At 55.6% G+C, this 17,857-nt stretch overlaps 1 protein-coding gene across 1 annotated transcript; it reads right to left on the bottom strand.

The window, feature by feature from the left end:
- Positions 1–672: 672 nt before the first annotated feature.
- Positions 673–16,936, bottom strand: fus (FUS RNA binding protein). The gene is made up of 15 exons (XM_088916231.1): positions 15,240–16,936; positions 12,400–12,424; positions 11,651–11,811; positions 11,398–11,560; positions 10,280–10,491; positions 9,191–9,380; positions 6,324–6,358; positions 3,757–3,792; positions 3,336–3,445; positions 2,683–2,812; positions 2,425–2,526; positions 2,209–2,332; positions 1,632–1,726; positions 1,046–1,187; positions 673–952 (listed from the first exon to the last, which is right to left on the bottom strand). Exons 1-15 carry the CDS (start codon positions 15,250–15,252, stop codon positions 913–915), a joined length of 1,578 nt encoding a protein of 525 aa, XP_088772357.1. The 5' UTR covers positions 15,253–16,936; the 3' UTR covers positions 673–912.
- Between the last annotated feature and the right edge of the window lie 921 nt (positions 16,937–17,857).

The raw sequence follows: 17,857 nt of genomic DNA, 5'->3' as shown, positions 1-17,857 counted from the left end.
CCCAAAACCTTCTTCAGAAGGGCTTTTATTGAACAGGTCCCACGTGGCCCCCAGCTCTCCTACTGTATTTCAAACCCCCCCATCTCCCACCTCCTCTCAGTGTTTATTTTTTTAGTTCTGTAAAGTGCTTTGAGAAGCACCTATATAAAATAAAACCTATTATCCTATTGAACCACAGAGGAGCACAAACATGAACACTTTGGGCAGGAGGAGGTACCCCACCCAGTGACGGGAACAAGTAAAGGTTTATTCCGTGATGAAAAGAGGAGAAAAGTGGGTGGGTGCCCCACAGCCGAAACGCTTTTCTCCTTTTCAGTGTGGAATAAACCTTTGTTCCTTTGCATGCCGACACAGCTCCCTACTTGAACTCCTCCATTAAGCGGCAGGCCAGCTGACTACATACTACGGAGACACAAAGGCCGCCTTACAGAGCCTGGTCTCCACCCCAGGGGTGTGTAGCCAGGTGGGATTAACAGACCTGCGCGATGGGCTGCCCAGCCCTGACCTCCTCACTGCGGTGCTTCAGAAACCAGAAACGGATCCTCTTAGGCCAAGGGAGTGGACTGCGGTGAAACCCACAGCTCTCGGGACTGAACCCCCCCCAGCCAGGACAAGGTCAACAGACCAGCGTGACCAACCCCAGCCAGCCAGAGCACAAACACCAGCACACGAGTTCTAAACGTCAGTTTATTTTTTTTAACTGATTCACGCAGCTGTTCCAAAACAGCGGGAAAATTAAAAACCAGCAAGTTTACAAAACACTGAACATCGGCAAAGCGGACGTCTGGACGAAAAGTTCTGGAGCCACAACTTAAAAACACGCGGTATAAAAAAAAAAAGAGGGGGGTAACTACAGAGGAGGGCGGTGGGGGGGGGGGGGGGGATACTGGTCCCGGGATCTCGGAGAGGCGGTCAGTACGGCCGGTCCCGGCGGTCCTGTCTGTGCTCGCCCCTGCGGAGATGGGAGACAAGCCAAGGAGGAGTGAGCCTCGCGCTCCACACGCAACGGGAAAGCTCATGGCGGCGGCACTTCTTCCCCACTCACCTGCCGTCCATCTTCCCCGGTCCGAATCCGCCTCTCTCGCCGCCGCCGCGCCCCCCCCGGAAGCCCCCCCGGTCTCCTCCTCGGCCACGGAACCCTCCTCGGTCGAAGCCCCCGCGGCCCCCTCGGTCACCCCCAAATCCACCTGCCGGGAGAGAGAGAGGAAGGGGGGGAGAAACAGGGTTTAGTGTCCTGCGCCGAGACCGATACTACAGTATACCGCAGTGCAGACACGGAGAGGAGGAGGAGGAGGGAGGGGGGACGGCTCTCTGCTGGACTGAGTCACAGGGAGCAGAAGAGTCAGTTTCGGCACCTGGAAGGCACTTTGCATGAAGGAGACGCAACAGAAACAGCGCGGTGAGCGGAGCGCAAAACCGGACACCGCTGAGAAACAACACCAATCCAGAATTAAACACCGTCATCCCACAGTCCGAAGGCGAGACTGGTCGTGTTATGAGTGTGTTCCCTGTCAGGAAGAGGTGGGAAAGGCCTCCAACACGCTGCTCAAGCCCCAGGAGGGGGGGGGGGGACAGAAAGAACGGCAGGAAGAGATTACCCCCACAGCCAGGCGCCCGGCGGTGCCACTCACCTCCCATCGGGGGCAGCCCCCCCACGCCCTCCGGCTTGGGCGCCTTGCACTGGTTGCACTCGTTCCTCCAGGAGAAGTTCAGGTTCCCGCACACCCTGGAAGACACGAGCAGGCCGGAGCGCTGAGCCAGCGGGCGGGGCGACAGCCGGAGCCACAGGAGGGCGCCCACGTCCTCTCAGCCCCAGCCCCGCTTGCAAAACACCCAGGCGAGCCTCCTTCCCTCTTCATACGCACGACGAAACTCATCACGCGCATCTTGAAAGTCATTCAAATTCTAAAGCGCTTTGGACGAGATTGGGAGTGAGTCCCGAGACTCCAGCAGAGCAACTGTGCTGCTTCGAAGCCTGTGAGCAGTTTTCTCTTCGGAGAAGAGCAGGAGAGCTTTCACTCTCCTCTGACTTTTCTCCACTTTGAACTGAAAGCCCCCGAAAGGACACGTTAACTCGGACCCGGGCCCGACCCGCAGCAGCCCAGGCCCAGAGCTCGAGCGGGGGGGGGGGGGGAACCACGCGCGACACCAAGGGGCTGGAGGGGACAGGGACGAGCCCGCCCGCCGCCGGGATCACGAGAGACTCACGGGTTCGAGCACTTCCAGTCTCCCGCCCTCTGCTGGCCGCCGCCTCCTCCGCCTCCATTGTTGCTGGGGTACCCGCCGCCCCGGCCCCCTCCGAAGCCGCCGCCGCCGCCGCGGCCCATGGGCCCTGCAGGAGAGAAGGGAGGGAAGGTGTGAGCGAGCTCGGCGGCGGCGCTCCCAGGACGAGCGGCGCAGGGCGCGGACAGGCCGGGCGCTCACCTCCTCGGCCGCGGCCTCCCCTCATGTTGCCGCCTCCCCTCCCGAAGTCAGCCCTGCGCGTCGCGAACGACACCTTGATCGGGTTCCCGTTGAACTCCTTTCCTGGGGACACAGAGAGACAGAGAGAGCGCTAAACGGGACATTTCTCCGACTCGGAAAGGGAATGTCGTCTTCATCTGGAAGAGACGCCAGAAACCCCCCCCACTGCAAAAGTACAGGGCATGATGAGCCACCCAGCCCCCGGACAAACCCACTCACCATCAAACCAGTCGATAGCCGCCTTGGCCGAGGGGGGGTCATCAAAAGAGACAGTGGCCTCGCCCTTCAGTTTCCCCGTCTCCCTGTCGGTGTACAGATTTATCATGGGCAGACCAGTCTTCTTATTGATCTGAGAGGGAAAGAGAGGGGTTAATACACACACTGACTGGACACTCCAGTACATTAACACTGCACTGAGAGAGAGGGGTTAATACAGACACACTGACTGGACACTCCAGTACATTAACACTGCACTGAGAGAGAGGGGTTAATACAGACACACTGACTGGACACTCCAGTACATTAACACTGCACTGAGAGAGAGGGGTTAATACAGACACACTGACTGGACACTCCAGTACATTAACACTGCACTGAGAGAGAGGGGTTAATACAGACACACTGACTGGACACTCCAGTACATTAACACTGCACTGAGAGAGAGAGGGGTTAATACAGACACACTGACTGGACACTCCAGTACATTAACACTGCACTGAGAGAGAGGGGTTAATACAGACACACTGACTGGACACTCCAGTACATTAACACTGCACTGAGAGAGAGGGGTTAATACATACACACTGACTGGACACTACAGTACATTAACACTGCACTGAGAGGGTGAACTGAAAACGTGGGGACAAGGCTACCTTGATGATACCAATCTGTTTGAAGAAATCAGCCACCGAGTCCACAGTGCAGCTGTCTCCCAGCCCCTGGACGAAGATGGTGTTGTTGTCCGAGTTATCCTGCTCCTGCACTGTAGGGGGAGACGGAGGCTCAGTCATTCAAATTCCAAGTGCTGGAGGGTCACACAACCGATGAGCTAAGGTAACGATTCCATACACGAGTCACAGCACAGGGTTTCCTCAGCACGGGGGGGGGGGGGGGTTTAAAGGGAGTACTTCCTGCATGCAGGTTTGTTTTGGGAGGGGGCAGGAGGTGCAGGGAGTGGTTTTGAAGAGCAAGAAGAGCTTCGACATAGCGAGATGATCAAGCTGCGCCGGGAGAGGACGTCAACATCTACCCATCGAAACCCCCCCCATCCCGTCCCGAGACGCCCGGACTTACTCGGGTTGGGGCCCCCGGGTCCCTGGTCTCTGGGTCCTTCAGGAGGAGACAGAAAAACAGAAGGTGAGCAGAGAAGCAGGGGGGCGGCGGGGCAGCAGAGTCCTCCACAGCTCCCCTTCCCACCCAGTGTCACACACTCACCCAGCCCACACCCTCGCCCCCACTCGCCACCCGCCTCCCCTTCCACTCGCTCCATCCACACCGCCAGCCTGCATGGCACGCAGCGCACCCGTTTCCGAAACAACCGCCCAGTAGGGGGGAAAGAAAAAAAAAAGATATATTTCCACGCCTTTTAAGAAGGCATCCGTTTTTCACTCTCCTAACGTATGGACACGAGACGCATTCCTGACTGCTGGCCAGCTCTTGCTCTGCGTACTTGGTCAACACCATGCCTCGGATCCACTCGTGAAGAATGGGTGCTCTCTGGCTAAACTATTGGTGAACCCACCCCTAATTGGGAAGGTCCGTAATACTTTTATATTTTACATAAGCCCCGTGTTTAAACGTTCCCAGATTGACACCAGCAGTGCGGAGCTCGGGGCAACCGTCCGCACCCCGAAGCCCTGCGGAGGATCATGCACTGGACTCTTCCAACAGGAACACCGTGTCGTTCGGGTCGCCACATGTCGAAAAGCAGCCAGTCATCAAGCAGGTTTTAACCGAGCCCATACACCGAACAAAGCAGGTTTTTTTTCCCCAAAACCCAGAGAGAAAAACGCCCCTCGCACGGGAACGTAGCCTTTAACGCTATTTCTACAGACACTGCGCAGAAAGATGAATTGGATCCAGCCATGAAACCAAACCAGGTGTGTTTTCTTTTCCATTTACGTCTGTATTTTGTAGATCTTGCACCAATGCTTTATCACACATTAAACTCCACACAGACCCTCTTAGAGCTACAGAATTATAAGAGACAAACAGACTATTTCTAGGTGCGGGTTTGTTAAAGAACACCTTCAGTTTCTGTTTTTACCTAACCCCGTGTTTGACTTTGACCCTGTTTTACAAGAAATGTTCAAAGGCTTTAAGACCCTGTAGGAACAACAACCATAAATCTTGTTTTTTTTTTAGCTCCAGTTTGTCACAACCATTCACCCGTTTGATAGTAAAACCTGCCTGAGTCAGATCTAAACCGTCACATTGCCACACCACCTCGTTTCTTTTATTGCAAGGTTTCCTGTCCGACTTGAACTCCAAACCCTTCGTGAATTGGCCCCACTCTGGGGACAGGACCCACCAACACACCAAACCAATAATTTCTTACCCCCAAACCAGGAAGATTGAATAGCTTAAAGAGCCGTTAACACACTTTAAAGGACTCCAAACTAGAAGACATTTGGGCTGTACACACAGAACTCATGCAGACCTTGAAGATCCATGAGGCGAATCATGCAGGCTGTGCACCGAGACCTGATCAATGAGACCCACAACATTCCCTCACATATGGCCCTGCCTATCCAGTGAGAAGTGTTCATTTCCACTGCACACCATGTGGAAGAAACCATCCTGCAGAGCTTCAGGGCAGTGAGCAGAGAGGTACCCCCCTAGATTTCACCAAACTCACTCCAAACCTTTGTGGGGAACTTCCAGTGTTGCACAGGAGCTACACCCAAACCAGTACCGAACGGGAAACCGGACCTCAACCCCCGCCGGCAGCCCCAGCGCTCTCCCTTTCCTCTGAGCGCGCTGCCGGCGCTTCTCCCAGCCTCCCACTCGTCGAGGGGACGCCCGCGCTGGACCTCCCTGAGGACGGTCCCATCTCGGGGCCAGAGAGGTGCCGGGGTGGGACCGGACGCGTTCGCGCCCGCGTGGAGACGGCGATCCAGCGGTTCGGCCTCTCCGCCCTCACAACCGTTTCCATCTGTCTGACGGGAGAGCAGCCCCCTTCCCTTCCCCCCCCCCCACCACAAAGAGGAGTCTTCGCCGGTGAGCCTCGAGTGGACAGTCCTCCCTGGGACACTGGCCGGCTCAGGCAGCGCCCTCACGGACCCAAATGGTTGGCGTTCACAGACCGTGCAAAGCGCCACACCCTCTTTTAAAGGTCCTACGTGCGGGCGGCTCGCGCTGTTACGCCACCTGCCTACCACCACCAGCCCGCTGGGGCTTTAAACCTCCCCACACCGTTCAGAGATCCCACGTTGACCGTACCACCTGAAGGAGTACCGACCCCCCCCCCCCCACACACACACACAAAAAAGTGGCATGCACCAGGATCCACAAACGGAAGAGGCTTTCGCACTTGTGCGCTGAAAGCGTCCAGTCTTGGGGCGTCTCGAATGGAGAAGTCCTGAACACACAGATCGCACTGAACTGACCCAGAGTGCATGCAAGGATGTGTGGAAGCCCCCCCACCGCCCTGTGACTTTCAGTGGGTGGCGTGACCCCAACTGCGGAGGGGCAGTCCGGGGGCCCAGCACCACCCCCCCACCTTGACTTCATTACCCACCCACCCCAGGCTGCTGTAGTAACCCCCCACTGCCCCTCACCCCTCACTCCCCCCCCCAACACTCATACACCCCTCCCCTCCAAACACAGTGAAATGTCGAGGTGTTGTTTCTTTGACTTACCACCGTACTTATTGAATCCTCCGCGATCACCCATGCTGATGGAGACACAAAAAGTGAGACGTTTTGAAGGCTGGGGCCGGTATTGGTACCATCTCATCTTTTCTTTTTCCTCACAACACCTCCTTGCGCTCGCCTCTCACACACTCTCTCTCTCTCTCTCCCTCCCTGGCCCTTAACTCTCTCCTTCCTCCCTCCTCCTCCTCCTCCTCTCCCCTAAACCGGCCTTCTCCTTAACCAGCGTGTCCCGGAGAAAGGGCGCAGGTGCTGTGCCGCACCGGAGACCAGGCACACGGGCCTGCGCCCCCACCCACCTCTGGCTCAGGTAAACGCTAACGGGAGGGGGTGGGCGGGGGGCTCTCAACCCTTCGACCCAAACCAGGAAGCTGCACGTAAACCTTCACAAGGGACGACCCCCTTTTAGAAATTGGTTCGTACTTTTGAGCCTTATTCAAGTAACCCGGCTTAATGCCTCCACTTCGACTGAGATGTGCGTTTAAGTGAGCATTTAAGGTATGGCGAGTATGTTTGTAACCAAAAAAAAAATACCATAACCCCATTTGTACTCATTTCAGGCTCCTACAGGGGTGTTCTGGATATTCACTGATACCATTAATAACCATTTTTACACATCTGGTACAGCACTTCTTTTCTTTAAACCTCAGTGGAACATTGCACCCTGAAACACTTTGAGACTGCCTTGACCCTCTGATTGAACCCCTTTCCCTTCTCAATCTCACTCCTCAAACCCCAGGAATCTTAGCCCAAGAGACAAGGAAAGGCTTTTGTACAACCTGTAGGGGAAAAAAATGGAAAAAATCCCTGCGACAAGAGATGTAGAGATTCATTAACAGAGCAAAATAAACAATACTGCATTGGTACTGAAACAAAGGGAGCTCTATATAGATCAGAAGATTACAGACGCTTCTAGGTTTTATTCCAATCCACCTGAGCCACTTGCGGTCTTAATCTGAACTCATGAACACATCTGTACCCCTGACTGGAGACACTACAGCGCTGAAGGACAAGGGCTCTCAGGGGCTGAACTGAGCCAGTTACTGTCTTCATGAGTCCAGACTCTCAGTGACCTTTAACCCCTGACTGAAGACACTAGAACACTGAAGGACTGGGGCTCTCAGGGCTGATCTGAGCCAGTTACCATCTTCATGAGTCCAGATTATTCAAAAAGGAATGAACTACATAGGAGCCACATAGAAAGAAAAACCCCAAAGACATCAGGCCCTGCACTGCCAAAACAGCAGCCACTACCTGGGCCCTGATCCCCTTCAAACTCTTAGTCTTCACTGACAGCAGGGGTGGTCAGCTCAGGCGCTCAGCGGCCACATTCCTGCAGCTTATCCACGGGCAGGCGATTCAGCAAACTGAGCCCCAGAGGTGGAATAAAACCCAGAAGGCTCTGTGAAGCTCCAGCACTGGAGTCACTCACCCCTCATCCAGGCAGGAGGGAGACGCTCAGCCTCAAGAAGTGGGCAGGCAGTGTCAGTCGGTGTGTGTGTGTGTGCGCGCATGTGCGTGCGTGTACGAGCAGGGTTCTTAACATCTCAGTTCTTACTGATCGACCACATCGGAGATTTCTCTCCCCCTTTCGTTAACACGCTATACAGAAACTGGACCAAGATGATTTTTAACAAGCCATCCCATGACCGTTTCATCAGGCACCGCCCTGTTCAGAACCGCAAGCTGATTCTTTCACAGCACCTTCGAACCCAGAGCAGACTTTACTGTACCATCGCTGGGAGCTGGTCATCAGAATTTCAGTATGATGGGTGGTTATTTGGTGTGTTCCCCCGAAAAAATACCAAAAGGGTTTCAGTACAGCTGTGCACAAGCAGTGCTGAACCAGTGTCTCTGCTGTGTAATTTAGGCCTCGTTCGCAATGAGGCACGTGCCCTTTCTTGTCAGCTACTGAGTTAACACCCAACTCCTCGACCCAGCGCACTCTCAACACACTGGACTTTTCAACATCAGGCTCTGGCAAATGGGGAAAAAACCTTAATGACCTGCTGGTCAAAACTTTTAAAAGTGGGCAGACCAGTGAGAATTTAAGCAGCCTGAAAAGCACAAGTACCCAACAGTGCATCACAGTGGGAGGAGAAAAAAAAACTGATAGCCTATGAAGAAAAAGGTAAAAGATCAAAGAACAACAAATCAATCCACAGATGATGGCGTTTTAGGTTTCAGAAGACATGGGTTGAATTTCTTCCCCCCCCCCAACAACGTTCCCTTTCAGAAAGTCTGAACCGCCGAGTTTAGATTCCCTTATTCTCCTATTGACGCAAACTCGTCCTGCAGACGGGCGCAGGGTTCAACCAGCTCTACTGAATCTGTTTCCCATGAAGGAGGCCAGTGTCTCCGAGACCACCGAAGCAGACGTGAGCGTTAAGACTCTTCTCCGGCGGGACCTCGGGTACCCCTCACTCTCAAGAGCGCGGGGGGGGGGGGGGGAGGGGGTTGACCGGCAGTTTCCGGGCTCTTCAGCCGTCACACTTTCCCTCACCGACACGGGGAACTCCTCCCCGAGGCGGTGTTCGGACGTCAGCCCCCCCCCCCAACCCGCTCCGAACTGAAGCGCGTGTAACTTGTCACGCTCGTCACCTCTCACAGCCCACGGTGTAAGGAGGAGAACTCCCAGGAAAAGACCAGGCAGCTGCAGCTGGACCCACCCGGTCATGAAGCGTATCTGAACCCCAGATCTGTGCAAGGTTACTGGCTGTGAACCCCAGTTTCCGCACAGCGCAGTGGAGTCTAAACCCTTGTGTGTCTTCTTCTCTTTATGCCCAGGATGCACCCCCTGTGGGGCCCGTCCCCGTCCCCCCCCCCAGTGTGGAGCGGACGCCAAGTGGACCTACCTCATCCCCCCACGGCCCCTGGGCCCGCCCCGGCCGCCTCGGTCGAACCCCCCTCCGCGGCCGCCGAAGCCGCCAGCACCGCCGGCGCCCCCGCGCCCACGGCCGCGGCCGTCCTGCCCGCCGTAGCCGCCGTCCTGCCCGCCGTAGCCGCCGCCGCCGCCACCCATCGGGGGGGCGTCCTGGCCGTACCCTGCGCAGGGAAGGGGAGGGAGAGTCAATACAGGCACTGGCAGGGCAGAGCAGAGCAGAGCAGAGCAGCAAGGAAACGAAGGACAGAGCTCACTGGAGCTGTGAAGGTCAACAGGCCCTGACCGGACACAGCTGGACTTCCAGGGGACACCACTTTTCTCTATCACTCAGACAGCGTCCTTGGATTCCCAAAGGAGCTTTGTACACTAAATCAGCATACTAGTGAACTCAAGAGTCCTCCCAGGAGGGGTGTCTCACTGGACACTACTGGACTCCCTGAAGAGGGACATGGACACTACCGGACTCCCTGAAGAGGTACGGGGGGGTGTACCTCACTGGACACTACTGGACTCCCTGAAGAGGTACGGGGGGGGGGGGGGGTACCTCACTGGACACTACTGGACTCCCTGAAGAGGTACTGGGGGGGGGGGTACCTCACTGGACACTACTGGACTCCCTGAAGAGGTACGGGGGGGGGGTGTACCTCACTGGACAGTACTGGACTGCCTGAAGAGGTACAGGGGGGGTACCTCACTGGACACTACCGGACTACCTGAAGAGGGACATGGACACTACCGGACTCCCTGAAGAGGGACGGGGGGGTGACTCACTGGACACTACCGGACTCCCTGAAGAGGGACGGGAGAGTGACTCACTGGACACTACCGGACTCCCTGAAGAGGGACATGGATACTACCGGACTCCCTGAAGAGGGACAGGAGAGTGACTCACTGGACACTACCGGACTCCCTGAAGAGGGACATGGATACTACCGGACTCCCTGAAGAGGGACGGGGGGGTGACTCACTGGACACTACTGGACTCCCTGAAGAGAGACATGGACACTACCGGACTCCCTGAAGAGGGAGTGGAGAAGGAGCCGTGAGAGAGAGAGCTCACCTCCGCCCTGGCCGTACTGGCCCTGCTGGCTGTAGCTCTGTGGCGGGGGGGAGTTGTAGCTGGGCTGCTGGCTGTAGGGGGCGCCACCGCCGCCCCCGCTGTGCTGGCTCTGCTGCTGCTGGCCGCCCCCGCCGTAGCCGCCCTGCTGGCTGCCGTAGCCGCCCCCGCTCTGGGGCTGGCCGTAGGTGGCGGTCTGAGAGCTGCTGCCGTAGCTGCAGAGGGAAGGGAGGGGTCAGGGTTCACACAGCCACGAGGACAGGACAGGACCGGTCCACACTGGACACTACTGCCCACAGCGAGCACCTCACACTCCCAACACTGCCCACTGCCCACAGCGAGCACCTCACACTCCCAACACTGCCCACTGCCCACAGCGAGCACCTCACACTCCCAACACTGCCCACTGCCCACAGCGAGCACCTCACACTCCCCACACCGCCCACAGCGAGCACCTCACACTCCCCACAGCAAGCACCTCACACTCCCCACTGCCCACAGCAAGCACCTCACACTCCCAACACTGCCCACTGGACACTACTGCCCACAGCGAGCACCTCACACTCCCAACACTGCCCACAGCGAGCACCTCACACTCCCAACACTGCCCACTGGACACCACTGACCACCCCACTGCCCACAGAGAGCACCTCACACTCCAACACTCCCCACTGGACACCACTGACCACCCCCACTGCCCACAGAGAGCATCTCACACTCCAACACTCCCCACTGGACACTACTGACCACAGAGAGCACCTCACACTCCCAACACTCCCCACTGCCCACAGCGAGCACCTCACACTCCCAACACTCCCCACAGCGAGCACCTCACACTCCCAACACTGCCCACTGCCCACAGCGAGCACCTCACACTCCCAACACCGCCCACAGCGAGCACCTCACACTCCCCACTGCCCACAGCAAGCACCTCACACTCCCCACTGCCCACAGCAAGCACCTCACACCCCAACACTCCCCATTGGACACCACTGACCACCCCACTGCCCACAGAGAGCACCTCACACTCCAACACTCCCCCCACTGGACACTACTGACCACAGAGAGCACCTCACACTCCCCACTGGACACTACTGCCCACATGCAGGACAGTACGTTACCTAGTTGTAGAGGCGGCAGTGGACGGCTGCTGGCCATAACCAGGGTAGGAAGACTGCTGGCTGTAGCTGCTCTGGGGGGGCTGGCTGCTGCTGTAGCCCCCTGAGCTGTAGGACTGGCTGGACTGGTTATACCCCTGAGAGGGAGGCTGGGCTCCATAGCCACCTGGACAGAGGGAAAGGGTCAGCGTCAGCAGCAGGCACAAGCCGGACACCCCATCATAAGCAAAAGTGAAAGAAAAGGCACCAGACATACCGGTCTGCGACTGGCCGTAAGTGGAGCCGTAGCCGCCCTGGCTGTAGGGGGCGGTGTTGCTCTCGGTGCTCTGGCTGTAGCCCCCATAGCCCTGCTGGCTGTAGGCCTGGGTGGCCGGCTGGCTGTAGCCCTGGCTGGCCTGCCCGCCGTACGCGCCGTACCTGATAGAGAAGCACATGGAGCGGTCACCCCTGGCCTCGGACACGGCACAGAGGCTGCACCCCGGGCAGAAGGCTCTACGGGGTCTGATTTCTTATCTCCCAACCTTCATTCGGCTGCCCCTGGTCTACTGCCCATCCCCACCCCCCCACACGAGCGACAGGGCTTCTTCACCCTGGGCGGGTGAAGAAGGGCGGAGCGGTGGCTCTGTGGCTCAGGGTCCGCGCCTGTGGCTGGGAGGTCGCCGGTTCAAATCCCGCAGCAGGCAGAGGAATCCTACTCCATTTGGCCCCTGAGCAAGGCCCTTCACCCCAGCTGCTCCAGGGGTCCTGTATAAACGGCTGACCCTGCACTCTGACCCCCAGCTTCTCTCCGTCTGTGAGTCTCTCATGGAGGACAAGCTGGGGTATGCAAAAAAACAAATTGCCAACCCCTGATCCACTACATTCTTAACCCTGGCTGTTCTTCCTTTTAGCTCCATTCCTCTTATCGTAAAACCCCCTGGATAAATCATTTTTAAAGTCACTGTATAAAACACTTTAATCAGCTGCAGGCTGCCACAGTTACAGTAGAAACGCAGAGTCACTCACCCCTGGGGCGCAGTCTGGGAGTAATCTGGAAAAACAAAGAGAAACGGGGGGGTCAGTCATTTAGCGACACTTGCACTGTTCCAGGTGTGAAATGTGTTTTTACAGGCAGAAAATTCACAACACGAAGCAGTCAACCAGACGTGCGAGTATGATGAGAAAAAAAGACAGACCTGGACCTCTTTTCGCGAACGTAATTCGTTCCCAGAAACCTTTTTTGCATAGTGAAAACTCATACAAAGAAAAACCCATTTCCAACATCTCCTACAAAGAAAAACAAGCCGTTCCAGACCCCCAAAAAAGTCCCCCTTCAACCATTTTCACCAAAAATGACAAAAGAAACACCAAGGACTAACGCTTTTTTTGTGGTTTACTTTTTATCTGATAAAATCCACTGCTTATCTAGTTAGACACCAGAAGGAGCACTTCACTTGCTTTGTGAGTAGTGACACACAATGGCCCTTTCCTCGCCCCTCCAGGGCCCGGGGGAAGCAGGAGCACACAGAAGCGAGCGAGCAGGCGAAGCCGCAGTGAGCCGCGGCGCTCCGCGGGCGCTGTGCTCGCTCCCACCCACGCCAGACCCGGCAGTGGAGCGCGACGGTGCCAGCACCCGATACCAAACCAGTCGCCCGCCTCCTTCCTCTCCCCACCTGCCCGAGGTTTCGAAATGTTTCTTTGCATCACGTCTCCATAGCTTTGAAGTGGCCTTTGCTACTCAAAACGCGCGTGACAATCCGCATGATTCATAGCGGCAAACCGTACGCTCGTGAAAAGGGGGGGGGCAGTCATGAAAAATAAAATACAATCCATCGAGCACACGAAGCAGGTCGATGGCCGCAGGAATATAAGAGAACTTAGTTGTACTGCTCTTGAATCCAGGTGCTCTAAATGGAGCTCAGTGACTATACCCCCGGTTGCTCGGCGGTGTAGGGGTGCTGCATGATCAATTTTGAAAAAGCATGTTGGGAGAGGGGAACACGCTGCCCAGCCCTGTTGAGACCAATACTCTGACTCCTCTCTTGACACAGCTCAGTGAGACACTCCACTCAGGACAGGAGGCTCTTCTGTACACAAAGGGTGGTGGGAGAGTGGAACATGCTGCCCAGCCCTGTTGTTGAAGCCAATACCCGGACTTCTCCCTTGACACAGCTGGGTGATGCACTCCACTCAGGACAGTACCCCGAGTTCTCTCAAGACAATGGGATGAGCACACACAGCCAAACAGACTAGACTAGACAGACTGTGCTGATTAAACTGTTCTCACTTGCAGCTGCTTTTCAGCATACGTATTAAAGCAGAACTGCAACAGGTTTTTTTTATTTTGGGGTTAGAAAGAATTTGCAATGAGTACATTTCTAACCACGTTAAAAGTAAAAGGCACACAACTTGTAAAACCCGCAATTGTATCACAAAATAGACAATTTCCAGGTCTGCGATTAAGAACGAGTGAGGGGGGGACACCCAGCGACGTGAAGCAGCCTTATTACATTGTAAACACGCGGGCTTGTAAACGCCCATTTTTATCCAACAGAAACATCGTTGACTGGACATTACTGCAATATCGCTCTCGGCTTTGAGATGGTTTTGGCGACAAATACTACTTGTTAACGCTGCACAAGGATCACTTTGGAACATCCCTGACGTGAATCGTCCGCTGGGCAAGCCTGTACTGATTTGCTCTTGCATCACCCTCGTCATCACGGTGACTAGTGAGCAGGAAGGGCCGCCGCCTCTCCACCGCAATTCACACGAACCCTCGACAACGCGGCGACCCGCCGTGTTCACGATTCCGTGCTTTAATTCGGAACTCCTGCATTTTTGTTCTTCCTTACACAACGCCGATGAACTCATGTCGTCACCGGGGGGTAACGAGCGGTCTGAGAAGCCGGGGCAGCAGCGCGGCGATCGCCCCCCGCCCCCCTCCCCATCTCCGCGCCGGCCGGAAGCGGAAGTCGGCGGCTCCATCTTGAGCGGGATGACCCGGATGGAGGCGCCGCTCCGCGCGGCATGGCCGGTTCCTCCCCGCCCCCCCGCTACACACACCTTCTTCCCCGCAGCAAATCCGGGGGGGGGGGGGCTCCCTCAACCCCGGGGCCCCCACAAAATCACACCCCGGCGGCCCGGACACCTCGTTCCCGGGGCGCGACACCCCGCGCCAGCTCGCGCACAAAAGGGGGAGACAAGATGGCGGCGGCGGCCGCGGAGGGGCGACAGCCCCGCTTTTGTCTCGCCTGCCTCTCCCCCTTCTCTCGGGGGGGGGGGGGAACAGCCGCCAGCTCTGCCCCCCGCCCGCCAGCCCAGCCACCCCAGCCACCCGGCCGGCAGGAAACGGACCCGATCTCAGCAACAAAAAAAGCGCACAACCAGACACACAAAGAGCCGGGAGGCCGGGGCGAGCGGACCGGGGTCTGACGACCGCCCCCCCCCCAGGCGGAGCCCCTGACGCGAGGAGAAACCCACACGCTGAGACCCCGAACGGTGTGGTTCTTACGCGTTTGTTTCCCGGAGCCACGACCCCGGCAGGCGGCCACCCGGCACCCGCGACCCGGCGGCCTCTTCAAATTCAGACGTCGAGACCTTTCATTTCCACACAGCGGAGAACCGGAGAAGCCCCTCACGGCGGACGGGGGAGGGAGACGCCGAGAGGAGCCGGACAGCGCAGGTTTGAAATGAATTAGACCCACCGGCTAACCGCCTCTTTCCCGCAGGCGGTTTAACGGCCACGAGTTCGCACAGCAGGCGGCGAAGGCTACTTTTTTTTTTAAAACAAATAAAACGATTGTATTTTTTTTAAAGAAAAAAAAAGGTAATAAAGTGGTGTTTTGGTTTTTTTTTTTACTTACCGTTGGACGCCATGGTGGTCGGGTCGTCTTTGTGCTCCGCGACTCTTTCGCCCGCGCTTTTCTTCCCTCAAACGCACAGACTGCTTCAGAAGAAAGTAAATACGGGAAATAAAGAAAGCCGATGAGGAGGGGGGGGCGGGGGAGGGAAGAAGAGAAAGAAATAAAAAGAAACTTCGAAGGGCGCCGAAGACCACACAGCTCCGCAGCTCGACACTGAGGACAAACTGCGTCAGTGGGCCGCCGCGCGGAGACTTTTAAAACCTCCTGCTGGACGAGACCACTTGCCTTGAATGCCTGGGGGGAGGAGGCGGTGGAGTTGGGAAACTACCCAAATCGAACAGTACCCCCCCCCCCTCCCGTCACCAGAAAAAAAGATGTCCCTGCTGTTCGTATTCCCGTCTGAGAACAACAATTCATTTTTTTTAAAGTTTGTCTCTTTTTAGACATTTACTGAAACGGAGCAGAGGGTGCCAGAAACCCCCTCACGTTTTTGCACAATAGCGCCGGTCTCCCTTAATCCGCCTCTCATTAAGAGATTGAAATAGGGTTTTGCGGTCCTTCGTATCGGCTCTGGGATGGAGGTATGTTTTAACAGGGCATCGCGGCTGTAAACGCCGGGTCTTCTCCTCTTCGTCTCTCTGCACTGCAACAGAACAGGATTACACCGCATCCTCATTCTATTAAATAGCTCACCCCAGTTATCCTCATCTGACCCGGTTTCTGATACATACATCACCTAAATAAAGAAAGCAGTCAAAATGTAATGTGTGAATATTGTAATATGTAATGTGTAAATATTTAAGGGCTGGAACCGCGTCTTTGTCTGAATGAGGGTCGTTTTTCATCTCCAACTGGTACAGCATTGACGCCCAATCCCAAATCCTTTTAGGAGCTGATGGGAAACCTAATAATATTCCCCAAATAGGGAACTGAATTCAATTCGTGGTCTTCTAGGATCTGGACTGGAAACCATTGAATGAAAGTCAGGCGGCACGGGGGCGCAGTGCTGGGGCACCGGGTTCAATCCCTGGGGCGCTGTCAGGGTGGAGTCTGCATGTTCTCACTGCCTTCGCGTGGGTTACCTCTCTGTGCTCTTTCCTGGTGGTGGTTCACCTACTCACACACGCAAGTAACAGACACACACACACTCACAGCTGGGCCAATCGGGGTTGAAATTGTGTGTCCGCCCTGGAGCTGCGTCAGGCCTCACAGTCGCGGGTAAACAAGGAGAGCAGCAGGGGGCCAAGCACACAGCCCTGAGGGACACCTAGATCAGCGGTCAGCGGGGAAGATAGCTTTCCATCGCCCCTCACAGTCTGTGGTCTGCCAGTCAGGAATCCAGACTCCAGCTGCAGAGAGACACTCAGATCAGATAACAGAGCTGATACCCAGATCATTAAGCTTGGTGATCAGTCTGGATGGAACGATAGTGTTAAAGGCGGAGCTGTAATCAATGAGTAGCATTCTGACGTGTGTCTTTGTTTTCCAAATGAGCCAGGGCAGCGTGAGGAGCCGGGGAAATAGCATCATCAGTGGACCTGTTACACCGGCATGCAAACTGCAGGGGTCTAAGCACTCTGGTATCATGGTGTCAATGTGGCTCATCACCAGCCTTTCAAAGCATTTCATTACGGTAGATGTGAGCGCTACCGGTCTGTAATCATTCAAAGTTGCAATATATTTATTCAACACACGTACAATGGTGTTTTTTTTTCTTAAAACACACTGGAACAGGGGACTTTAAAAGTAAAAGATTAAAAATATCCGTAAAAAAAATTGGGCCAAATCGTCTGCACATAACTTAAGGAATGTCAGGTAGGAATGAAAATCAAGAGACACAGTGTTCCTCCTGGATCAGGACTGAGATTGTCTGTGATAAAGTCAGTAAGAGCCCAGGCTGGAGCGAAGACCAGGAGACACAGTGTTCCTCCTGGATCAGGACTGAGATCCTCTGTGATAAAGTCATTAAGAGCCCAGGCTAGAGTGAAGACCAGGAGACACGGTGTTCCTCCTGGATCAGGACTGAGATCCTCTGAGATAAAGTCAGTAAGAGCCCAGGCTGGAGTGAAGACCAGGAGACACAGTGTTCCTCCTGGATCAGGACTGAGATCCTCTGTGATAAAGTCATTAAGAGCCCAGGCTGGAGTGAAGACCAGGAGACACAGTGTTCCTCCTGGATCAGGACTGAGATCCTCTGAGATAAAGTCATTAAGAGCCCAGGCTGGAGTGAAGACCAGGAGACACAGTGTTCCTCCTCGATCAGGACTGAGATCCTCTGTGATAAAGTCATTAAGAGCCCAGGCTGGAGTGAAGACCAGGAGACACAGTGTTCCTCCTGGATCAGGCCTGAGAACTGAGACGCTTTGCGCCCGAGCTCTTCCAGTTTCTTTGATAACCCCCTCTTTTGTCAGGAGAAGCTGTAAAACCCCACCAGTGTTTTTCACCCTGCAGTCCATCGCTCAGAACGCGGTCCGTGTGCCTCTGAGCTCACGCAGACCAGGGAATAGTGGAGACCCCCACTTTCACATAACCCCCAATGGGAAACGGGAGTGTGTGTGTGTGTGTGTATGAGAATTAGACTTCCCTCCTCTATCTCGCTGCGCAGAGCAAAATCCTTC

Source organism: Atractosteus spatula, chromosome 5 (assembly GCF_055471065.1).
Source record: "Atractosteus spatula isolate fAtrSpa1 chromosome 5, fAtrSpa1.hap1, whole genome shotgun sequence".
Lineage (NCBI taxonomy): Eukaryota > Metazoa > Chordata > Actinopteri > Semionotiformes > Lepisosteidae > Atractosteus > Atractosteus spatula.
The sequence above is the reverse complement of the archived record's forward strand: the minus strand, read 5'-3'. Positions and strand labels throughout refer to the sequence as shown.